General features: G+C 32.7%; 5 protein-coding genes across 5 annotated transcripts; all 5 read left to right on the top strand.

The window, feature by feature from the left end:
• The first annotated feature begins 6,413 nt into the window (after window positions 1-6,413).
• Window positions 6,414-7,931, top strand: LOC133785987 (receptor-like protein 6). Its single transcript, XM_062225197.1, has one exon. It carries the CDS (start codon window positions 6,414-6,416, stop codon window positions 7,929-7,931), a length of 1,518 nt encoding a protein of 505 aa, XP_062081181.1.
• A 639-nt stretch (window positions 7,932-8,570) lies between these two features.
• Window positions 8,571-9,367, top strand: LOC133783173 (receptor-like protein 9DC3). The gene has a single exon (XM_062222717.1). It carries the CDS (start codon window positions 8,592-8,594, stop codon window positions 9,156-9,158), a length of 567 nt encoding a protein of 188 aa, XP_062078701.1. The 5' UTR covers window positions 8,571-8,591; the 3' UTR covers window positions 9,159-9,367.
• An 800-nt stretch (window positions 9,368-10,167) lies between these two features.
• On the top strand, window positions 10,168-11,727 carry LOC133785986 (receptor-like protein 6). Its single transcript, XM_062225196.1, has one exon. It carries the CDS (start codon window positions 10,168-10,170, stop codon window positions 11,725-11,727), a length of 1,560 nt encoding a protein of 519 aa, XP_062081180.1.
• A 195-nt stretch (window positions 11,728-11,922) lies between these two features.
• On the top strand, window positions 11,923-12,718 carry LOC133784467 (receptor-like protein 9DC3). Its single transcript, XM_062223804.1, has one exon. It carries the CDS (start codon window positions 11,941-11,943, stop codon window positions 12,505-12,507), a length of 567 nt encoding a protein of 188 aa, XP_062079788.1. The 5' UTR covers window positions 11,923-11,940; the 3' UTR covers window positions 12,508-12,718.
• Window positions 12,719-17,441: 4,723 nt separating this feature from the next.
• LOC133785984 (receptor-like protein 43) lies at window positions 17,442-19,370 on the top strand. The gene is made up of 2 exons (XM_062225195.1): window positions 17,442-17,745; window positions 18,058-19,370. Exons 1-2 carry the CDS (start codon window positions 17,442-17,444, stop codon window positions 19,368-19,370), a joined length of 1,617 nt encoding a protein of 538 aa, XP_062081179.1.
• Window positions 19,371-25,985: the final 6,615 nt, after the last annotated feature.

Below are 25,985 nucleotides of genomic sequence, written 5' to 3'. Positions count from 1 at the left end.
AGATTCATATAATTGATGATATGATCAAGTCATATTGTTATGTCCCGATGGACAATGATAATACTTTTGTTTTACTTGAAAAGACTTTGACAAATTCATAACTAATTAATATGGAATGAAAATTCAAAGCCAAAAAGTAAATGTTGAAAGAGCCAAGTAATAGATGTGTGTATATTATGCCAAAAAGAGTGGTCATTTGAAGCAAATACTTCGTTGGATGAGCCTTATCATTTCTAGCTTAAATTATAAAATTGTTAGGTTTGAAGTAGCATAAGCAAATTCAATTCTTATTAATTATACTTGTAATAATTTTCTATAATAACACACATAAATAAAAAAAAATTAAAAATTGACCGAGTCCTTTGTGGATAGAAAATGGTATGTCATGCAAGTGAACATTATGCTCCTATTTATAGAGTTTTGAGACATCCTTTGAATTTCAAATTCCACCAACCCATTGGTTGTTACCAATGTTTAATTTGATGTTTATGAAATTAAAATGAAGATTTGAGAATTACTTGGGATGTTAAAACCGTTCAAAATTGAAAAACAGAAAATTGGGATTTGGCTATCAACACACCCGGCTGCGACCAAGGACATTCACGGCCACGACCGCTAGTCCCCAACTCTCAGGGCGCGATCTGGGATGCTGGTGGCCGCAGCCAGCGTGCTATTTCAGCCTCCCAAATTTTCCACTTTTTAAAAAACGTCTCAAACTCTTTTTCACTTGATTTTGTAACCTCCAACACATAGTGAAAGTTAGAATCATATATTCAACAACCATATCACTGACTTTGTGAAATTCAAACAAAATGTGTAACTCTCAATCTACACATCATTGGATAATATTTTAGAGTTACAAACTTTTAACTGATTTTGTAACTCCAAATATGTTACACTTGGACACACACATATGTTCAATTTTGTAACTCTCAATATTATGTTACAAGGTGTGACAAATCATATTTGCATGAAAAATCACATTTTATCATATTGTTTAATCTAACGTTATATTATATAAAATAATATAACAATTTATATCGTGTTTTGCTCATAACAAGAGGTTCTCGTGATATAAGTAACTAATCACCATTTACATTAAAAATTTTGTTTTCTTTTTTATTTAATGAATTTTTTTATATTTCTTTTTCTTTTTTGGAAAGATTTATATTTCATTTTTATGCATATAAAAATGGTAACAAAAAAATACTATCCCAATAAAGGGAAAAAATTACATTTAAAACTTTTAAAAGAACCGTAACCAACAAAAACATATATTGATTTAGTTTTGATAGAAAATATGTAATTTTAGAAATACGTCACTAAATCATTTAAGAGCTTTTTTTTTTAAAAAAAAAGTTATAAAAGAAATTTCAAAAGCGTTAAATATTAAAACAACTCTAAGTTTTGAAATTCATGCCAAACTGGCCTTAAATATGAATATGGGGATCCATTGTACAAATGTCACTTCTATTTTTTGGGCTTCTTTCCCTAAAAACGTCATTTTTCTGTGGGCTTTTAATTTTAAAAAATTCAATTTCTCTTTCAAAGCTTGTATCTTTATTTCTTTCTTTATATTTGCCCCAATGCATTATTATTTATGCAAAATAAACATAAATTCAAATCAAATCAAATATTTTCAATAATAAAATATATTACATTAATTTCATAAAAATATTGATTAAAACTTAATTATTTTAACACTTAAGAACATTAAATATACATTTTCAAGAACTAATCAAGAAACTTCATAGCTATCAAATTGTTTATATAAAATCAAAGACAATCACAAAATAGGCAATATTTCAAGAAAACATGATTTGCCTGAGCAACCCACTCAGTTGACTCAGCAAACCAATCACGAACAATTTTAATTCCTGGGTGTATATATATATATATATAATAATGGTGTACCATGGAGGTTAGTTTCATTACTTCTACACCACATAATACTCATCTAAATTAGCATTCATACACAAGAATTTTCCAACCCAAAATATAAGCTTACAAGATTCATATAATTGATGATATGATCAAGTCATATTGCTATGTCCCAATTGACAATGATAATACTTTTGTTTTACTTGAAAAGACTTTGACAAATTCATAACTAATTAATATGGAATGAAAATTCAAAGTCCAAAAAATAAATGTTGAAAGAGCCAAGTAATAGATGTGCATATTATGCCAAAAGAGTCGTCATTTGAAGCAAATACTTCATTGGATGAGTCTTATCATTTCTAACTTAAATTATTAAATTGCTAGGTTTGAAGTAGCATAAGCAAACTCAATCCTTAATAATTATACTTGTAATAAGTTTCTTTATAACACACATAAATAAAATAAAAATAAAGATAAAAAAGCTGACTAAATTCTTTCAGCAAAAAATAGTTATGGAGAATAGTGATTACTAATTGAAGTGATCATGATATCAAAATATCAATAATAAGAAACTTTGTGAAAACAATTTATGCTTTTTTTTTTTATATATATGTAAATTTATTTAAAAAACAAAAAACAAAGAACTTATCTATATATATGTCCTTGCAATGGAACTGGAAAGTAAAATTTTATGTAAAAATTCAAAAATCTTATTAAACAAAGTGTTTAACCAACTGGAAAATCAATTGCTGCAGCAAAAAGTAAAGAACTTACTTCAAAGGTAATTTTATAATTTTTTTTGTTAATCTATTATTCTATGTGACTGCCAAATTTTAACATTTTTACTCCAAATTTTATATATAAATCAATACTTACTTAACAAGAACATGCACGAATTAAAATGATGGCAACCCTATTTCTCATTTGATTTTTATTTAATAAAAAAAGTGCTAATTAGAAGTAAAAAAAAATCCATTCAAATAATTTTGATCAAGTAAACATTGAGATATAGAGTGAAAGTAACTATCGCGAACTAAGAAAATTCAACTAACATAACTATCGCGAACATGCACAAATTAAAATGATGACAACCCTATTTCTCATTTGATTCATGTTATGTTAGGTAAGTATATTACATGGATAACTTAGATGTCTTTATTAATAAAGTTTCAAATAATTTTTATATATACATGGACTGTAACCACATAATTATAGTATAATTTTGATCAACCCATTAATTTGTAACACATACTGTTATACCCAAAAATTGGAGAAGGTGGTCCTAGGAGACCCCAAGGAGGAAGTGGTCTTAGGAGACCCCAAGGAGGATGTGCTCCTAAGAGACCCCAAGGGTGTGTAGGAGGCAAGCCTCCCAAGGTTTCCTAAGTGTTGGCTCGAACGTGTCCAAGGTAAGTAGCTAAGGAGGAGGAGTCTCATGCAAGAGGATGGAGACTTAGATTTTGATAAGGAGAGCCTATACAATGTTCGATCGGACATGTTTGGGAGATGCTAAAGGAGGTTGCCTCAATGTTGTCCAAGGTGAGGTGCCAAGGAGGTTGCCTCAGACCACCTTGGTCCGAGGAGAAGCCAAGAAGATTGGTTCAAGGAGGAACATGGCATGCTAGAGGAGAGTGCCATGTTAGAGGAGAGAAGTGCATGTCCTACCACCATGCACGTTCAACTCACGAAAACATGTCCTACCACCATGCACGTCCGACCAACACTTGCATGAGTAGTCAGTAGGAGGTGGATCAACTAGCTAGAGGAGACTAGGTCAAGATTCCCAGAGACAGCTTCAACAACATACGCAGGAATCTCTCATTCTTCCCACAAATGGGGGGTTTGTTACATTTCGAATTTTGAATGTTTAAATGTAATAAATGTAATAAATATAATAAAATATCCCTATCATAAGGGGATATCAGTTGAGGATCCCAGGCCTATAAATAGAGAGCTTATGGGATGAGAGAGGCTTCTTCTTCGGCTTCTTCTTTCTAGAGAGAGAAAATTGGGACTGTGTATTCTAGAGAGAGAAAGTTGGGTCTGAGTATTCTAGAGAGAGAATTCTTGTATTTTTGCCATCTGTACTGAAGAAACTCAGTTGGCTCAGTCCATCTGATCTTGAGTACAGATCTATAAATCATAACTCTAAGTGGATTAGGCTATTACCAACAGTCGGGGCTGAACCACTATAAAATTCTCCTGTGTTATTTATTTTTCTTGTTTAAACCGTCTGTTTCGTTTTTATTCTCTTGAATGTTTGTCGTATTTGACGTTCTCACGTCATTGGCTAAAAACGCAGTCAACACATACATATTTACCTTTCATCCAAGAATGTTTGAATTATTATAACTTACAAAAATGTTGTTTGGTAACACATAAAAAAATAATTTTTTATTTAATTAATTAAAAATTTGACAACTAAACATAAAATATATTTGGTAATTCTATTTTTATTTATTATTTTTTTAAATTTTAATTAAAATTTATTAAATTTTGAAAATAGAATTTTTTCACTTTCAAAATTTTTTTAAACTGTTTTCGACTTTTTCTTTCTTTTTTTTCTTCTATTCTTCAAATCAACATCTCATATTATTAAACAAAAAATAAAAATAAAATTTATCAAATGCGTTTATTATTTTTTGTTTTTAAAAATACAAAACACAAATAGTTACCAAACACATATTTATTTTTTAAAAATAAAGAAACAAAAATAAAATTATATTTTCATTTTTATGCTTAAAAAATTCAAAAATAATTTTTTTTACCAAACACATAAAAAGTTTAGTACTTCGTGGAAACACTGTATATAAAGAACTATGAAAACAACTTTATATTTATAAAGTTCGATGATTATCAAGAGCATTCACAAATAATTATCCTGCTTTTGGTGTTGTAATAAAATTATTTTTTATTTAGAAAAAGAAAGGTGTGAATTGGGGTAAACTTAATTGATCAAAAAAATGTGAGTGGGAATGAAAAGATATGATCACGTGAATATGCAGTAGTTATTGACTTAAAAAATCTATAAATAGTAATGTTATGTCACCCGAAATATATGTATCTAAATATTACACCCAATAACTTGATATTGATTTTTAAAATAGCAAATCTCAATTTTAATATATGTAATTGTATATAATGTTTAAGAATATATATTGAGTTCACATATTGTTATTGAGTGGACGACTTGCTTTTTTACATGGAAGATTTGGAGATTTCTTTTCAATCTAATTTTATATATTATTGTATTTTATATATATGTCATGTAGTCATATAAATATATATATATATATCTATGTCAACATTATGCTTAGATGTTATATATATATATATAGAGATTATTGCTATAAATATCTATATATACTATAGAACTATAATTCATTCTATTATATATATATAAATATTTTAAAAAAAACCATTGAACCAGTTTTCGTTAAAATTATAGACAATGTTTACAACTTTAAAACTAAGCAAACGTGCATTGCACGTTGTTTCTGCCTAGTATTATATTACATGTTTAATATAATATTATTCTAATAAGTGATTTTAAGTTTAATTAAATTTTATTTAAGTTATAAAAAGTATGATTTTATTATTTTTAAATAATTATCATTATAAAATATCTCAAAAATATCATATTTTAATTTCTTTAATTATTTATTATTTTAAAACAATTATTATTGTAAAATATCTTTAAAATATCATATTTTAATTTCTTTAATTATTTATTATTTTTAAATAATTATCATTGTAAAATATCTCAAAAATATTTTATTTTAATTTTTTTAATTATTTATTTTATTTAATTTAAGTTTAAGTATTTACAAATTACCTTTAAATGTAAGAATATTTTGTTAAAGTTAACATCAGAAAAATAAAAAACCGTTAAAACTAAAAATTTCATTTATCTCCACATTTATTATATAGATAGATATACATATAACATTTATCTTAGTTTAATCCCTTTAATCCCTTTCCGTAGGGTTTTTTTACCTTTATTTATTTTAGTGTCACTTTACATATAACATTTATCTTAGTTTAATCCCTTTCCGTTAGGGTATTTTTACCTTTATCTTTGTAAAATAAGTATCTAGTCATTTTTAGAAAATTATTATAATATATATATATATAGTACACAAATTAATTTAAAGAAATTGATTTACACATAAAAAAAAAACATACATGCAACATATCACTTCGTTAAACATTGTCCAAATCATATATAATTGACCAACAAGCGTTATGCAGAATGTCTTTTTAATGTTGATTTTTTATTTATCTTGTATATAATAGATATATATATAGCATTTATCTTAATTATTGTCGAATATACATATATCCAATTATGTATTAGCCTAATAATGCTCTTGAAGTTTCTTCGTTGAATCTTTAGATAAAGGTCCAACCACCACCTGGACTCCCATGGTTTGAACATGGAATCTTCATCATTATAAAATGAGATGCCATTATACACTTTCATCAAACAATATATAGATTTTTCAGTTTTGTATAATAAAAGAGAGAGAGATATGAGGATGTTGTTATATTGTTTCGTATTCTTCTTCTTGCTCATCCATTCTCAACTTTCCATTTCATCATCTTCGTCTTCTCCTGACCATGCACCCCAATGCCATCCTCATGAAAGCTCTGCCCTTCTCCAACTCAAGACCTCATTCAAATTTATTAGCCCATACGATGATGAAACTCCAGTAACAGCCGTCTGGCATAAGAAAACTAATTGTTGCACGTGGGACAGAATCACGTGTGACAACGTTACAGGCCATGTAATCGGTTTGGATTTGTTTGGTTGCAGCCTTCAAGGCACTATCAGTTCCAACAGCACTCTCTTCAAACTCCACCATCTCCAGGTGCTTTATCTTTCTTATAATGATTTTAGAGGCTCCCTTATTTTACCAGAGTTTGGCAAATTCAAGAATATGACCTCTCTTGATCTGTGCAACTCCAACTTCAGCGGTCATGTCCCTTTAGAGATATCCCATCTTTCCAAATTGGTTGAACTCAGACTTGGTGGGTATTTGGGGTATAAAGTCATGATAGGGGAAAATACCTTTAAAGCACTTTCTCAAAACTTATCCAACTTGACAAGTTTCCACCTAGTTGGTATTGATTTGTCTTCTCTCTCACCAGTAATCTCTTTCAAAAATTTCTCCTCTTTAATCTATATAGATCTCGACAATTGTAAGTTGAGTAGGAAGCTACTTGAGAGTATTTTTGAGTTGTCGAATCTCACCGTTCTTTATTTAGAAGATAATGAAGCACCAAATGTCTCTCTCCCAACATCTAATAGGAGTAGTGCACTTAACCGTTTAACTCTCCGTAATAACACCTTCTCCATTGACTTACCTCTTTTATTGAAAGATATCCCAAAATCTTTATCTTCTTTGCAATTAAGTTTCAGTAACTTAGTTGGTCCACTTCCGGACAACATTCAATTTTATGACTCGTCAAACCATCTCGTGCATAGTGCTCCAAATTTCACTGTTTTGATTTTATCAAACAACTTACTCAACGGGACAATACCAACATGGATATATGCCTTGCCGTATTTGGAGTATTTAGACCTCAGCGACAACCAATTTACTGGGGAGATAATTCGTGATTTTGAAACTACTTCATTCGGTGAAACTGTGTTTTTGGGCATCACTCCAAGATCCACATTTCAAAGTCAAAACCTCCGACATTTGGATCTCTCATCAAATAAGTTCAGTGGTACTTTGGAATTGGAAAAGCTTTTAATTTCCAAAAGGTTAGCATATCTTGACCTTTCCTCTAATAATATTTCAGTAACTTTTGGAAACACCAAAAACTATAGTTTGGATAATCTTGAGGAATTACATCTGTCTTCTTGCAACATTACTGAGTTCCCACACATTTTAAAATCTTCAAAAATATTATCTACCTTAGATCTCTCCCATAATCAAATTCAAGGAAGTGTTCCTAAATGGTTATGGGAGGTGGGAAAGAATTCTCTCGACACATTGGATCTCTCTCACAATTTTTTAACATATATAGAGCCTCTTCCATGAAATGGGTTATCATATCTTGATCTCAGCTCCAACTCGTTCTCAGGACCTCTTCCAATTATTGCATCATCTCTTCTATGGTTCTTCTCAGTAGCCAAAAATCAATTTGTGGGAGAGATCCCAACTTCCTTTTGCAACATATCACTCCTTGCGGTGCTTGATTTATCTTCGAATAACTTGAGTGGTATCATTCCTCGATGCATTGTAAAACATAGTAAAGTTCTTTCGGTCTTGAATTTTGCTAGGAACAAATTATATGGTACTATCCCCAACACATTTTCAGTAGGAAGTACTTTGAGAAATCTCAATCTAAATGGAAATCATTTAGAAGGCTCATTGCCAAGATCACTAGAATATTGCAGAAATCTTCAAGTTCTAGATCTTGGAAATAACATCCTCAACGACTCATTTCCTCACTGGCTAGACTTTCTTCCAACCTTACGGGTTTTAGTCTTGAGATCTAATAGGTTTTACGGTTCGATAAGAAAACCTAAAATCAAATATCCTTTTCCTGAGTTAAGGATTATAGATTTGTCCCACAATGAGTTTGATGGTGCTCTTCCAACAAAATACTTTGTCAACTTCAAAGCTATGATGAATACAGAGAATGTCCAACTGAAGTACATGGGAAATGCTTATTACCAAGACTCTATAACAGTGACCATGAAAGGATATGAGTTAGAGTTGGTGCATATCCTAACTATCCTTGTAACTCTTGATTTCTCATGCAATAATTTTAGTGGAGAGATTCCAGTGTTCCTTGGAGGGCTGAACGCACTCAAGGGCCTCAACATTTCTCATAATATGCTCAGAGGTACCATACCATCATCATTGGGAAATTTGACTAACCTTGAGTGGTTAGACCTCTCTGCTAACAAGCTAAGTGGGAATATTCCTTTGCAGTTGACCGATTTAATATGGCTCGAAATCTTAAACCTTTCAGAAAACAAACTCGTGGGACCAATACCCAATGGTAAGCAGTTCAATACTTTTAGCAATGATTCATTCAAAGGAAATTTAGATTTGTGTGGTTTTCCACTGTCCAAGCCATGCAATGAGGAATATGAAGGATCAACTATGGAGCAAGAAAATGAATCGGAGGATGCAAATGGATTTACTTGGAAAGTTGTGCTATTGGGGTATGGATGTGGCTTTGTGTTTGGGATCTTCATAGGTTATATTAATTTTTTCTCAAATGGAAGAGCAAGTTTGTTTGTGAAGTGGTTGTAGTAGAGCAATGTGGTGTCATAATTGGCAAGGAGTGTCTCTTATTTATTTAGATTTAATTATATTTAGTCTTATGTTGTAATAAAGCTCATGTTGGTGTTGTAGTATTTTGTGTTTTTATTATTTTCCTCTTTTTTTTCTTGTCTTTTTGGGTGGTATAAATTTATAAAATAATGCATTGGAGTAAATAAGAGTAATTAGTTTCCTTATTATTATTATTATGTATTTTTGTACTTGAGATTGACCATCATTTGCAATTTAAGTATGCAAATGTTCATTATTACATCATTACCACTCATCCTCAGCTCACCTTTCCATATTCTCTGAATGGACATAATGCCTGAAAATATTCTCACAAGATAATTTAAATACAATATTTTATCAATAAAAATTAATTGTAATAAATATGGTAAAAATATTATATTCACACTAAAATATATTTTCATACTAAAACCAGCTGAATCATGTGATAATTAATTAAGGATATGCTACTAATTTTTCTCAATTTACTTAAAATGTTTTGTCTCTAAAATAAAATTTAGCCAATAAAAGTTTTTACACATCTTTTTTTTTTCTTGAGAAATAGGAAATTATTATTATTGTAATGTTAGTTTCATTTCTAGCTAAAATGGTCTTTTGGAGCTGTTCTGTTTTTCTCTGTTTTCTTCTTTCTATAACTTCAAAAGTATGATTTTACAGCTGCAAGCATCATTTTTCACTCCATCTTCAATTAATTATTCAACACAGAAAATTCAAACATAGAAAATAACTCATTTATGCGTGTTCCCGGTATAAATATTAAAACATAAAAAAAACTATTGTAATAAAACCTATCATTATTATAATTTGGTTCTCAAGTTTCATAGGTTTGGATTTGTTTGATTGCAGCCTTCAAGGCACTATCAGTTCCAACAGCACTCTCTTCAAACTCCACCATCTCCAGGTGCTTTATCTTTCTTATAATGATTTTAGAGGCTCCCTTATTTTACCAGAGTTTGGCAAATTCAAGAATATGACCTCTCTTGATCTGCACAACTCCAACTTCAGCGGTCATGTCCCTTTAGAGATATCCCATCTTTCCAAATTGGTTTATCTCCGACTTGGTGGGTATTGGGGGTATAAAGTCATGATAGGGGAAAATACCTTTAAAGCACTTTCTCAAAACTTATCCAACTTGACATGGTTCTTCCTAGCTGGTACTGATTTGTCTTCTCTCCCACCAGTACTCTCTTTCAAAAACTTCTCATCCTCTTTAATCTATATAGATCTCGACAATTGTAAGTTGAGTAGGAAGCTACTTGAGAGTATTTTTGAGTTGTCGAATCTCACCGTTCTTTATTTAGAAGATAATGAAGCACCAAATGTCTCTCTCCCAACATCTAATAGGAGTAGTGCACTTAACCGTTTAACTCTCCGTAATAACACCTTCTCCATTGACTTACCTCTTTTATTGAAAGATATCCCAAAATCTTTATCTTCTTTGCAATTAAGTTTCAGTAACTTAGTTGGTCCACTTCCGGACAACATTCAATTTTATGACTCGTCAAACCATCTCGTGCATAGTGCTCCAAATTTCACTGTTTTGATTTTATCAAACAACTTACTCAACGGGACAATACCAACATGGATATATGCCTTGCCGTATTTGGAGTATTTAGACCTCAGCGACAACCAATTTACTGGGGAGATAATTCGTGATTTTGAAACTACTTCATTCGGTGAAACTGTGTTTTTGGGCATCACTCCAAGATCCACATTTCAAAGTCAAAACCTCCGACATTTGGATCTCTCATCAAATAAGTTCAGTGGTACTTTGGAATTGGAAAAGCTTTTAATTTCCAAAAGGTTAGCATATCTTGACCTTTCCTCTAATAATATTTCAGTAACTTTTGGAAACACCAAAAACTATAGTTTGGATAATCTTGAGGAATTACATCTGTCTTCTTGCAACATTACTGAGTTCCCACACATTTTAAAATCTTCAAAAATATTATCTACCTTAGATCTCTCCCATAATCAGATTCAAGGAAGTGTTCCTAAATGGTTATGGGAGGTGGGAAAGAATTCTCTCGACACATTGGATCTCTCTCACAATTTTTTAACATATATAGAGCCTCTTCCATGGAATGGGTTATCATATCTTGATCTCAGCTCCAACTCGTTCTCAGGACCTCTTCCAATTATTGCATCATCTCTTCTATGGTTCTTCTCAGTAGCCAAAAATCAATTTGTGGGAGAGATCCCAACTTCCTTTTGCAACATATCACTCCTTGCGGTGCTTGATTTATCTTCGAATAACTTGAGTGGTATCATTCCTCGATGCATTGTAAAACATAGTAAAGTTCTTTCGGTCTTGAATTTTGCTAGGAACAAATTATATGGTACTATCCCCAACACATTTTCAGTAGGAAGTACTTTGAGAAATCTCAATCTAAATGGAAATCATTTAGAAGGCTCATTGCCAAGATCACTAGAATATTGCAGAAATCTTCAAGTTCTAGATCTTGGAAATAACATCCTCAACGACTCATTTCCTCACTGGCTAGACTTTCTTCCAACCTTACGGGTTTAAGTCTTGAGATCTAATAGGTTTTACGGTTCGATAAGAAAACCTAAAATCAAATATCCTTTTCCTGAGTTAAGGATTATAGATTTGTCCCACAATGAGTTTGATGGTGCTCTTCCAACAAAATACTTTGTCAACTTCAAAGCTATGATGAATACAGAGAATGTCCAACTGAAGTACATGGGAAATGCTTATTACCAAGACTCTATAACAGTGACCATGAAAGGATATGAGTTAGAGTTGGTGCATATCCTAACTATCCTTGTAACTCTTGATTTCTCATGCAATAATTTTAGTGGAGAGATTCCAGTGTTCCTTGGAGGGCTGAACGCACTCAAGGGCCTCAACATTTCTCATAATATGCTCAGAGGTACCATACCATTATCATTGGGAAATTTGACTAACCTTGAGTGGTTAGACCTCTCTGCTAACAAGCTAAGTGGGAATATTCCTTTGCAGTTGACCGATTTAATATGGCTCGAAATCTTAAACCTTTCAGAAAACAAACTCGTGGGACCAATACCCAATGGTAAGCAGTTCAATACTTTTAGCAATGATTCATTCAAAGGAAATTTAGATTTGTGTGGTTTTCCACTGTCCAAACCATGCAATGAGGAATATGAAGGATCAACCATGGAGCAAGAAAATGAATCAGAGAATGCAAATGGATTTACTTGGAAAGTTGTGCTATTGGGGTATGGATGTGGCTTTGTGTTTGGGATCTTCATAGGTTATATTAATTTTTTCTCAAATGGAAGAGCAGGTTTGTTTGTGAAGTGGTTGTAGTAGAGCAATGTGGTGTCATAATTGGCAAGGAGTGTCTCTTGTTTATTTAGATTTAATTATATTTAGTCTCATGTTGTAATAAAGATCATGTTGGTGTTGTAGTATTTTGTGTTTTTATTATTTTCCTCTTTTTTTTTTCTTGTCTTTTTGGGTGGTATAAATTTATAAAATAATGCCTTGGAGTAAATAAGAGTAATTAGTTTCCTTATTATTATGTGTTTTTGTACTTGAGATTGACCATCATTTGCAATTTAAGTATGCAAATGTTCATTATTACATCATCACCACTCATCCTCAGTTCACCTTGCTGATCAATAATGACCACATCATTACCATCCATATTCTCTGAATGGACATAATGTCTGAAAATATTCTCACAAGATAATTTAAATACAATATTTTATCAATAAAAATTCATTGTAATAAATATGGTAAAATTATTGTATTCACACTAAAACATATTTGCATACTAAAATCAGCTGAATCATGTGACGATTAATTAAGGATATGCTACTAATTTTTCTCAATTTATTTAAAATATTTTGTCTAAAATAAAATTTAGCCAATAAAAGTTTTTACACGTCATATTTTTTTTCTTGAGAAATAGGAAATTATTATTATTGTAATGTTAGGATGAGGATCATCTGGCTAGAATTTGTGTACTATTGTGTGTCCACCAATAATTTTGTGACAAATCATTTAATAATTTCTCTAATAAAACTTATCACTTAATTGCTGTTTGTTACTCCGTTACTTTTTGTCCAATTTTTTATTTCCTTTTTTTTCTTTATTCATTTAATTAATTACTTTTACTACACCCATCAATCTTACTATTTTTATTTATATGTCTTACATTACTATTGCATTGTCTTATTCTAATTTCGTTGATATGAACATACACGTCTACATGTATTTGCTATCAATTCCATTTTTGTTTTCATAATTTTCTTTTTTTTTCTTTCTTTTTTTAACTCAAGGATATATATATATAGTATAATATAATATATATTATTACAATATTTGAGTTTATTGATTTTTTGTTAATTACTCTTTTTTTTAACGTGTTGTTATATAACTTACTCAATTTTTTTTTTTATATTTACAATAGCTATTTCTTTTATATAAATATTATTATCATTTAATTAAACCAATTATTTTTTATTTCATTTCTTTTACAGCAGCTATTTCTTTTATAAAAATATTATTATCATTTCTTTCTTCATTTAATTAATTACTATACTACTGACAACTGTCTTACTATTTTATTTATATGTACATATGCAACTGCACTGCCAATTTATTTACTAAGCTATTTTTTTCCAGGCTTTGAAGAACACATTTTTTTTCCCACGGTAAGTTCTCCAGTTTTTTGAGTTTAAATATATGACTCTATATGTATATGCTATACATCCTATTTTTGTTTCCATTACTTTCTGCATTTTTTTGTTTCACTTTTATTTCATTGATGGACACAAACAATATATATGACATATTTATATTTATAAAAATAATTATAATTGTAGCTTATATAGTTTTGAGTTAAGTTTTTTTTAGTTTCATATTTAAGTGATATCTCTTCTATATTCATGTGTATTATATTAGTACTTAAATCAATATAAACGATATTTATATATGTATTTAAAAACTTAATGAATACAATTTTTTATTTTTTTTATTGAGAATAATACAATTTTAATATCTAATTTTTATGCCAATTATTGTTTTAATTGACGTAAGATTCTTTGTTTAGGCTTCATCTCTTTTTGATAGAGATAGACAACTTCATTTTGAAGTCCCTCTTGCTCAACAACCATTGCAAAATTCAGAGTTATGTATATCTCCACTTAATCTTAACCAAGTACGTATATTATTTATTTATTTTAATATATATATATATAATTCTTCTTATTAATATAATGTGTTGAGAGAATAACACGTTATTATTTTGTAGCATGAAAGTCAAAATGCTTACACTAATCTAAATAACAATATGAGTATGATGGAATTGCTACAACAAGTACATTTGTATTTCATACTTTATTTACTGAATAAATATATATTTATCTTATACATATCTAATCTATTAATTATGTTTGTCTATTTTATGATCTCCAGACTCATTCCTTTCATACAAGCTTTGAACTTCCTCAAAATCCATCAAACTCTTGAAGGAAGACACTTATATTAAAAGTTGAAGATAGACGCTCATAGTAAAATAACTAAATCACTTTTTATGCAAAGATTTTATTGACAATTCTTCAACATGTTATTATTTAAGTTTTGATTAATTTCACTCCTTATTTCTTTTTTTATTTTTCTATAGTAATCTTTATGATATTTTCACAACTACTCTTTTAAATACTATTATTGGCTTTTTTATTTTACAAAACTACTGCTGTTGGCTTTTGTGTCTACATTTTAGCACTAAAAAAAAAGGCATAAAAATTTTTTTACCACAAAATTATGGTATAAAAGAAAAAAAATAGAATTAGTTTAATTAAATAACAATAACATTTATATATAAAAAAGAGTCACGGTCTATATAAAAGAAATGAAATAATAATTGGTTTAATTAAATGATAATAATATTTATATAAAAGAAATAGCTACTGTAAATATAAAAAAAAAATTGAGTAAGTTATATAACAGCACGTTAAAAAAAGAGTAATTAACAAAAATTAAATAAATCCAAATATTGTAATAATATATATTATATTATATTATATATATCATTGAGTTAAAAAAATAAAGGAAACAAAAAATGTAGAATATTATGAAAACAAAAATGGTATTGGTTACAAATACATGTAGACGTGTATGTACATATCAATAAAAATAGAATAAGATAATGCAGTAGTAAAGTAAGACATATAAACAAAAATGGTAAGAGTGGTGGTTGTAGTAAAAATAATTAATTATATGAATAAAGAAAAAAAGGAAATAAAAAATTGGACAAAAAGTAACGGAGTAACAAACGGCAATTGAGTGTTAAGTTTTATTAGAGAAATCATTAAATGATTTGTCACAAAATCATTGGTGGACACACAATGGTACACAAATTCTAAACAGAGGATCCTCATCCGTAATGTTAGTTTCATTTCTAGCTAAAATGGTCTTTTGGAGCTGTCCTGTTTTTCTCTGTTTTCTTCTTTTTATAATTTCAAAAGTATGATTTTACAGCTGCAAGCATCATTTTTCACTCCATCTTCAATTAATTATTCAACACAAAAATTCAAACATAAAAAATAACTCATTTATGCGTGTTCCCGATATAATTATTAAAACATAAAAAAAACTATTGTAACAAAACCTATCATTATTTTAATTTGGTTCTCAAGTTTCATAGGTTTTTTCAACCGAGAATTATATAAACAGAATTAGTGTTTGGTAGTTGTAGATTTTTTATAGAGGTTTGGTAGTTGTAGTTAGTTACTGTTGCAATAAAGATGTTAGTTTGCTATGGCTTTTAATTAATGAACACTTCATTAATAATAGAATAACAGAATCATGCTTCTTCTTCTTCTTTTTTCAACATTTTTTATGTGTTTTATTCTTCTTCTATCAAAATAATAAATATAAGATAAATCTAGTGGATATTTATAAATTTGGTAATAAAGACTAAAGATTACATAAGGGATTTTTTATAAATATGGCGTTTATCTAAAAATACGAGGATTATATTTTTATTAATTTTTAGAAGAAAACTTATTAAAGAAAAAAAAAAAAAAAACACAATTGATAACTAACTAAATATAAAAAACTTGATTAAGAGTAAAATATGTTATAAACCAACTTTTATATAAAAATATAAAAAACTAAACTCATAAAGTGAAAATTCTTAAAAAAAAAAATCATATTTTTGCAAACTTTATTAAAAAAATTATATAAAATGTAATCTCCCCTTACAGTGAACAAACTATAATCGGAGAAGTGATTGGTAAGATTATTATTTGAAATATTTTCTTTTATAAAGCTTCATCATACAAACAATGTTATTTAACAATAAATTTTAAAAAGCACATTTTTTATGTCACGTATATTTTTATATACGTGGCTGTAACAAAGTAGACAAAGCATGATTAATTTGATAGTGGAAAGTATTATAGTTATGGGATAACTTAATTATTTCTAATTAAACCAATCGATTACATAACTTAAACTCTGTTCAGAGAGAGCTACAAAGCTTACAACGGAGCAAGTACGATAATGGCCGGGTACATTTCATATAAGAAATTTTATTTAAATAAATTAGTGTTAAAAATTATTTAGTAGTCTAAAAATTTGCACATAAATCACTATGTAGTTTGTTTTATAGCAAAAAACATTAAGTATTAATTGGGGAATATTGTATTAATGCACCCAGAAATGAAAATAATTATTTTTTTGTTTATTTTTAATTATCTTAAATTCCTTTTTGTTTGGTAGATAATTTCCATCTCAAACGTGGTTATCCACTATTTCTATTCATATATTAGTTATGATTATAAATATGGTCAAGTTATCTTATCATGTTCAGTAGTTATGTCCCAATCAATGTTTTCAAATTCAAAACTCAAAAAGGAAAGACCAAAGAGCTAAAAGGAGAGTGTCAACATTTAAATTTTTAATGTCTTTTAAAATGGCTGGCTAGTTATATAATTATTAATTGTAATTTTATTTCATTTTTTTATTGATTATTCATAACTTTGATGCACAAGATCGAAGCAAAACTTCGTTGGATTAACCCTGTAAAATTGTTCTTCTGTTTGTTTTAAATTGTCTAATTTTATTTCTAGGGAATATATTGGCACTAAAAGCCCGAGAATGAAATCCTCTTTCTTTTATATAAAAATAACAAATATTTTTTCCTCCAAATGGCAATGCATTATACACTCTAGTCAACGATATAGATTTTTCAATTTTTGCCATTAAAAAAGAGAGGAAGAAATATGAACATGTTACCAGATTTGTTCTTCTTCTTGCTCATCCATTCTCAACTTCTCATTTCATCTTCTTCGTCTTCTCCTCCAGTACTCCAGTGCAATCCTGATGAAAGATCCGCCCTTCTCCAACTCAAGACCTCATTCAAATTTGTTGCTGATGGAAGTTTGAGCTGTGCTCGTTTGAACAAAAATGGAACTTCACACGATGCAACAGCCTTGTGGAATGAGAAAACTGATTGTTGCACATGGGAGGGAATTAGTTGTGATGTTTTTGGCAATGTCATCGTTTTAGATCTGAGTTGTGGCAGCCTTCAAGGCACTATAAGCTCAAGGATCTTGATCTTTCTGGTAATGATTTTAGAGGCTCCTTTATTGTATCAGAATTTGGTAAGTTCAAGAATATGACTTTTCTTGATCTAACCGACTCCAACTTCAGTAGTCAAGTCCCTTCAGAAATATCTCATCTTTCCAAATTGGTTATAGAGTCATGGTAGGAGAAAATACATTTAAAGCACTTTCTCAAAAACTTTCTCAAAACTTGACTAGCTTGGAAGATTTCTCTCTAAAAGGTATTGATTTGTCTTCTGCCCAGCAATGCTCTCTTTCAAAAACTTCTCTTCTTTGACAGGCCTGGATCTCAGGCAGTGTAAGCTGCATGGGAAGCAACTAGAGAATATTTTCGTATTGTCGAAACTCCAATCTCTTTTTTTACGAGAGAATGAAGCACCAAATGGATCTTTTCCAAGATCTAATTGGAGTAGTGCACTAGAGTATTTAGATATCTATAACAACACCTTCTCCATTGACCTACCTCTTTTATTGAAAAATATACCAAAATCTTTGTCTATTTTGTATTTAAGTTTCAATAACTTAGTTGGTCCACTTCCAGACAACATTCATTTTCTTGCTGGTAGTGCTCCAAAATTCATTGGTTTGGATTTATCAAATAACTTACTCAACGGAACAATACCATCGTGGATATATGCCATACCTTATTTGGAGGATTTATACCTTAGTCACAACCAATTCACTGGGGAGATAATTGGTGGCTTTCAAAGTCCAAGCGTTCAACCTTTGGATCTTTCATCAAACAAGTTGAGTGGTACTTTGGAATTGGAAAAGCTTTTAAATTTCAAAAGGTTAGTATATCTTGACCTTTCCTCTAATAATATTTCAGTGACTTTTGGAAACTCCAAAAACTATAGACTGGATAATCTTGAGGGATTATATCTGTCTTCTTGCAACATTACTGAGTTCCCACACATTTTAAAATCTTCAAAAACATTATTTGGCTTAGACCTCTCCCATAATCATATTCAAGGACGTGTTCCTAAATGGTTATGGGAAGTGGGAAACAATTCTCTAACCAACTTGACTCTCTCTCACAACTTGTTAACACACATAGAGCCACTTCCATGGAATGGGCTAAGATACCTTGATCTTAGCTCCAACTTGTTTTCAGGAACTCTTCCAATTATTTCATCATCAATTCTATGGTTCTTCTCAGTAGCCAAAAATCAATTTGAGGGAGAGATCTCAACTTCCTTTTGCAAAACGACATCCCTTGCAGTGCTTGATTTATCTTCTAATAATTTGAGTGGCATCATTCCTGAATGCATGGGAAAATTTAGCAAACAGCTTTCAGTCTTGAATTACATGGGAGAGTATTATTACCAAGACTCTATAACAGTGACCATGAAAGGATATGAGTTAGAGTTGGTGCATATCCAAACTATCCTTGTAAGTCTTGATTTCTCCTGCAACAATTTTATTGGAGAGATTCCAGGGTTGCTTGAAAGGCTTAAGTCGCTCAAGGGCCTCAACATTTCTCATAATATGTTAAGAGGTGTCATACCATCATCGCTGGGAAAGTTGACTAACCTTGAGTGGTTAGACCTCTCTGCTAACAAGCTAAGTGGGAATATTCCTTTGCAGTGTTGACCGATTTAATATGGCTCGAAATCTTAAACCTTTCAGAAAACCAACTCGTGGGACCAATACCCAATGGTAAGCAGTTCAATACTTTTAGCAATGATTCATTCAAAGGAAATTTAGATTTGTGTGGTTTTCCAAGAAAATGAATCAGAGGATGCAAATGGATTTACTTGGAAAGTTGTGCTATTGGGGTATGGATGTGGCTTTGTGTTTGGGATCTTCATAGGTTATATTAATTTTTTCTCAAATGGAAGAGCAATTTTGTTTGCGAAGTGGTCATAGTAGAGCAACGTTATTTATTTAGATTTTAATATATTTAGTTTCATGTTGTAATAATGTTCATGTTCTAGCTGTAGATTTTGTGTTTTTACAACTTTACTCAGTTTTTCCTTTTTTTTCTTCTTTTTGTCTTTATGGATGGAATTAATTTATAAAATAATGCTTTGGTGTAAGTTAGAGTAATATTTAGTTAGTTTTTGTAAACAAATCTTCATTATCACCATCATCCCCACTCATCCTCATATCAACATTTTATATCCTCTCATGACCGATGGAAAATCCAAATTGGGTTTCGACTACTAATTCTTTTTTCTCTTAGCTCAAATGTTTTTTTGAACTTTGTCCTGTTTTTCTCTGTTTTCTTCTGTTTATAACTTCAAAGTATGAACATCATTTCTCAAATAATCTTTAATTAATTATTCAATAGTATTAGATTTCTCGAGAAAGAATGAATTGAAGAATTGTATTGTATTGACTTAGCTGATTAAAAAAGAATCAACCCCTTATATACAATCAGTAGAGTTACTTACAACTAAAACTAAAGAAGTTGTTAAGCTAAAGCAATAACAAACCTAACAACCTAATAGACTATAACAAGCACTAATAACTAACTAACACAATAGCTACTCGTTAACAGCCCCCTCAAATAAACTTAGTGTGGATAAGGAAACCACAGTGAGTTTCTCTTTCAAATCTGAGTAATGATGGTAGGAAATGGGCTTGGTTAAACAGTCGGCAACTTGATCAAGTGCACAAGCATGCTTGAGCAAAAGCTGATGCTGCAGCACCTTGTCCCTAACAAAGTAGAGATCAATTTCTATGTGCTTGGTTCGAGTGTGGAGGACTAGATTCGCAGCAAGCATAACTGAGCTTAGATTGTCACACCAATTGCTAAAAATACAAATAAATAGAAGGGGTGTAGAAGAAGTAGAGGAGAAGAAGATTACAAACTCAAAGAAAATAGTACATGTAAGTATAAAGAACAAAGAAGAACATGAAGAAAGAAATAAGAATAATAGTAAATAGAAAACAAAGTAAAAATAACAAGAACACTCTAACACTCACACAACCAATGTGTAGAGTAGTGAAGATCACCAAAGTGTCCAAAAGCTTATTTCCCCATATTCTCTAAGTACTAAGTGACTCTCAAGTTTGGAAATAGCTCTATGAAATTATCAAGTATTTTGGTGTATTTTCCAGCCAAGTTATTTGTGTAATAACCCGAAATTTTTTTATTTATTTATTGTGTTTTATGTAAACATTATTCTGTGAAATTTTTTTATTATTATTAAGAGTACGAATAATAATTAAAATAATATTTGGTGAATATTATTTTAATTAAAGAAGTGTGAGTTGATTGCTTTAGACCATAGTGTAGGGACTTAGATGTGAAATAAATTTAAGATGTATATCGTATTCAAAGAGTTTAAGTATATGATTTTATGTGTTTGAAATCCACATAAAATCTTAGTATCATTTTAGACTATGATTTTGTGACTTATTCACTAAGAGTCTATAAATAATTCAAGAGGAATTTTATGGGAATAAAGTTATGATTTTATGTTGAAAGGACTCACATAAAATCATAGAAAGAAGTTTAAACCAAAGTTGCATTTTTGGTGTTTCGACTATAGTTTATATTTATCATTCTTAAGCTATAGTTTTAATGTTTTATTTTTGAAAAGTGTACAGTGTGTTCGGCTGCACACACATATTGGAGGGAAACATAGTTTGTATAGCCATGGTAGTTTTTAGAGGTTACCAGGGAGGGAATTAGAATCGTTGTCTTTCCTCATTTGTTTCAGCCATCTTTGAACGTGAGAGAGATTAGAGCAAGAGAATACATTGTGTTCTTGTAGACCTTTCTTTATTTTTGAAAGGTAAGGTGAGTCATTTCTTTATTTTTTCCTTGGGTTACAGACCTTAGACACGTCCTTAGAATCTCTGTTTTGATTGTAGAAGAAAGCAAGAGAAAGAAGGGAGTGTTATTGGAAGTTCGATACAAGAATAGTTAGAAGAAAAATGTAAGTCCCAACCTACTTTGCGTTGATTTTTCTCTTAGATTCTGAGTACCAAATTCATGTCAAATGGTTTTGTTGTGTTCATAGCGTTGTGGACTAAGTTGAGGAGAAGAAGGAACCATTAAGAACCGGCCACAATAAGCAGGGCCGTCTTAAATATTTTGGAGGCCCTGTTCTAATTTTAAAAATTAGGCCCCTAATAAAAAAATTGTAATTTGTAAATAAAATTTTTAACACTAAAAGAAAAAAAAAACTAAAAAATCACTAAAATAGAGAGAAAAAAATCAAATTAGGCCCTATATTTTGGGTTGTTTAACTGGGTTTATTAAAAAAAAAATCTGAAAAACATTAAAAAAAAATATTAGGCCCTTTCTTTTTTGGGGCCTATGCAGTAGCCAAGCTTGCACACCATTAGAGTCGGCCCTGACAGTAAGAGGTACAAATTCATAGATTTCCTTCGTAGTTTACGGTTCCGATTTTTCGTTTTCATTTCTTAGGATGGCTATGAATTTGTGGGGCGTTATATATAGTTTTAATCTGTGTTTAGGGACTAGAAACTTTCATTAAGGGGTTGTGAATGGTTTAATATGATAAGGCTTGAAGTTTGGGGGTGTTTTGGTGATGGGTGATGAATGGTAGAGGCGGATATGGAAGTTTGGCTCCGTGGTCGACGTGGGAAGGGAGGAAAGGCCGGTGGTGGTGATGGGGTGGTTGTGGTGGCCGAGAGGATGGTTGTGGTGGTGTAGAGGGGAAGCCATGATTGCCTTGTTGTTGAACCATGGGGTCGGGCAAGACTTGAAGGGAGAGGCCGAAGGTGTGTGTCAAGATGGTGACCATTGGTGGTCACGTGTGCATGTAGTGGTGTGCATGTGTTCAACTGGTTACAAATAGTGGTATTTGGTCCCGAAACTTTAGAAAGTTACTGCAAGGCTTGGGATCAGGTACTCTAAGATCAAAATCTTATTATTGAGAATTAAGGATAAAAATTCTTTAGTTAATTGTCCAAGTATAATGATTTATTACAAGCTAGGCTCGGGAATTATTATGTAAGCTTCAAGAAAAATTCTAGATTTGGGAGTTAGTTTCAAAGTTTAGATTTGATGACTTAGAACCTACGAAATATTTTGAAGGACTTAGAAAATATTTTAGCAAGTACAATATTACCAATTTTAAGTCTCAAGGTCAAGAGGTGGGCTCGGGGCTCGTGAATTGGACTCAAGCATCAGAAAATGGAATTTTAAGAAATAATTGGAGTTTTGACTTGAAATTTCGGACATAGTTTAAGATAAAATTATTATCATAAATAATAATTTTCTAAGTTGATTTCAGGATTTTGAGAGGGGTATTATGGTCATTTTACCCCAAGGGCTCGGGTTTGGGCCAGGGTCGGGAATTTCAGTTCTTGTTTTTAAATTCCCTTATATACTGTTATCCAATAAATTAGCATTTGTGACGTGGCGAATAATCTCTTGACACGTGGCTGACACCTGGAGCGTCTGCTAGAGTATCGACCAAGAGACACACCAGAAGCAGGACAGACCTGTCTTTACCACGACCAGACTGGTCGGTGGTTCCGCTGGCAAAGCAACATTTACGGAAAGATCTTATGAATCCCAAATTTATCTCATGCAATCTTCTGAATATCCGATGATTCAGGGGATAATAACTGTAACAATATTGGGCAACCCTCGATGAGCCTATAAAAAGCAAGAGATGGCTCATGGGAAGGGACTTTTGGAGCCCAGAAATCATAGAGATTATAGAAATTATCTGTGAAAACTTATATTGTTTATGAGGAGTGGTGAAACTCATTGAACCCAAGTTCTCTGATCACACTTTTGATCCCATATCAATATCATTCTAAGTGGACGTAGGTCATTACCAGATTCTGGGGCCGAACCACTATAAATTACTGTGTTTTCTTTACTTTTGTCATTACGTTATTATCTATACATATTCGTCTATATCATTCATATTTTGACTCCGTGTCAGTTGGCTAAATCGTGGGTCAACATTCTGGTGCTTTCGTTGAGAGGGACGATTCATCGTTGTTGATAAAACTAATGGCGAAAGCAGGGAAGAAAGCTGCTCAGACCGCTGCCGCTGCACCGTTGAATCCGCCACCTCCTCCTCCACCTGCAAGCATGGCGGAAGATGAGCCACAACTAGATTTTGAAGAGGAGGAAATGGACGATGCGACTTTGAGGAGCACCTTGGGCACGTTGCAGGAAGAGTTGGCTAGTCTGAGAGCCAATCAAGAGACTGCCGCAGAAGCTATGGCCAGGCAGCAGCTGGAACTTGATCGTCAGCGGGCGGAGTTAAGCGAGAGACAAGCGGAGGTGGATCGCCGCCAGACTGAGGCCATGGCAGCCCTTGAAGCGGCCTTGCTGTTGGCCAGAAATCAGGCCGCGCCTGCCTCGCAGCCTAATCAACCTGAAACTGGGCCACCCCAGGGAGGTCCCAATCCTAGCCCACCGGTCCATCCTTCAAGTCCGCAAAGGCCTGAACAGCCCCAGATGCCCCATGACGACGTCCCACTGGACCCCGGGGCAGACCCACCATCTCACGCTGCTCGAGATAATCCCCCGCAGCAAAGGCAGAATAGGGCCGAGCGACAGCCTCGTAGTCCTAGACGCCGCGAGAATGATGGGCCACACCAAGCGAACAGGGGTCACTACCCTCCTGGTAACAGGAGAGACTCGGAGTTAGGCTCTGCGGTCCGTGGATCCCAACGGCATGATAATGCACGGGGACATCGTGACCAGCGCAGGCCACCCTCTAACGCTCGGGCTGTTTCTGCCAGAGACGGGAATAGAGGGAACAACCAGTCTTACCACAGCCAGTCAAAGTTCAAAGATGGCCACGGCTACAACGAGGCTGACTCAGGCAAGGACAATGCTGATGGGAGGAACAGAAATATAGGTAAAAGCAGGAGCCAAATACCTCAAGATGATCAACCAAATAGACAAGATGCTGGGGGGAAACCCAGGCAAAATAATGTCTTCAACCGGCTCGGAGGTAGCGAGCAACGGAGAAGAGAGGAAGATTTAAGAGACATACTCAATGATCGTCGAGAGAAGCATGGTGAGAACATCCCCCCAGCAGCTGAGACCATAGCTATTCCTGCTGCGTTGCAAGCCCAGATAGACGCACTAAATCAGGTTGTACAATAGCTGGTCGGAGGAAGGACCTCTTACATCGACCACGATAGAAGAAAAGGCACTCCATTTATCCAAAGAATAGCCAACGCATAGACTCCCGGCAAGTTCAAGATGCCTACGCTCCCAAATTTTGATGGATACGGGGATCCCGTCTCGCATGTGAATAAGTTTGAAATCCAGATGGACATTCAGAAAGTGTCCGAAGACGCTCGGTGCAGAATCTTTCCTGCAACACTTTCTGAAGCCGCGCAGGAATGGTTCTTTAAGTTCCCACCTGCAAGCATAGTTTCCTGGGAAATGTTTGTAAGGGAGTTCTACGGACAGTTCTACGCAGGTCGTGTCCACCCGACCGAAGCAAACCAACTGGTTGAGATCCGCCAGCAAGATGGAGAATCACTAAAAGATTACATCCAGCGCTTTATGCGAGCGGCAGCCGGAGCAAAGACAGTCGGGGACGAAGGAAAAATGATGGCTATAACCGCGGGAGTGAGGCGCCGTTCGCCCCTATGGAAAAGTCTTCGTAAGGATGGGGTTAGAACCACCCGGGAGTTCTTAGACCGAGCTGATCGGTATATCAAGCTCGAAGAAGCCATTGCCGATGATGGAAAACCCTCGAACAAGGGTAAGAAGGCTACCGAACCCGCCAAAGCCGCCAATGGCACCAAACCAAATGGCAACGGAAACGGCAACGGTAATGGCAAGAATGGTGGGAAACGGCCACACAATGAGCCTTCCACCTCCGACAATAAACGAGCCAAGGGTAATCGTTATGAACCTAGGTTCACTAACTACACTGCCCTCGTTGAGTCTCGAGGAGAGGTTTACCAGGCCACAAGCTCTAGTGTGCCCTACAAGAAACCTGGGCCCATTCGAAAAGACATTTCAAAAAGAGACACTACCAAATTCTGTCGTTACCATAACGACTACGGACATGACACTAATGAATGCAACCAGCTAAAAGACGAAATTGAGTTCCTCATTAGACAAGGACACTTGAGAAGGTACGTACGGGCCTCGGGAACTTCCCAACGAGAAGCTCCAGGTGGCAACGAGCAGACGTCCACACGCCAACGCTCGCCACCATTACAGCCTGCCCCCGTAGCCAGAACACTCCTAACCATCTGTGGAGGCCCACACCTCGCAGGAAATAGCGGAAAGGC

This window comes from Humulus lupulus, chromosome 6, assembly GCF_963169125.1.
Source record: "Humulus lupulus chromosome 6, drHumLupu1.1, whole genome shotgun sequence".
NCBI lineage: Eukaryota > Viridiplantae > Streptophyta > Magnoliopsida > Rosales > Cannabaceae > Humulus > Humulus lupulus.
The sequence above is the reverse complement of the archived record's forward strand: the minus strand, read 5'-3'. Positions and strand labels throughout refer to the sequence as shown.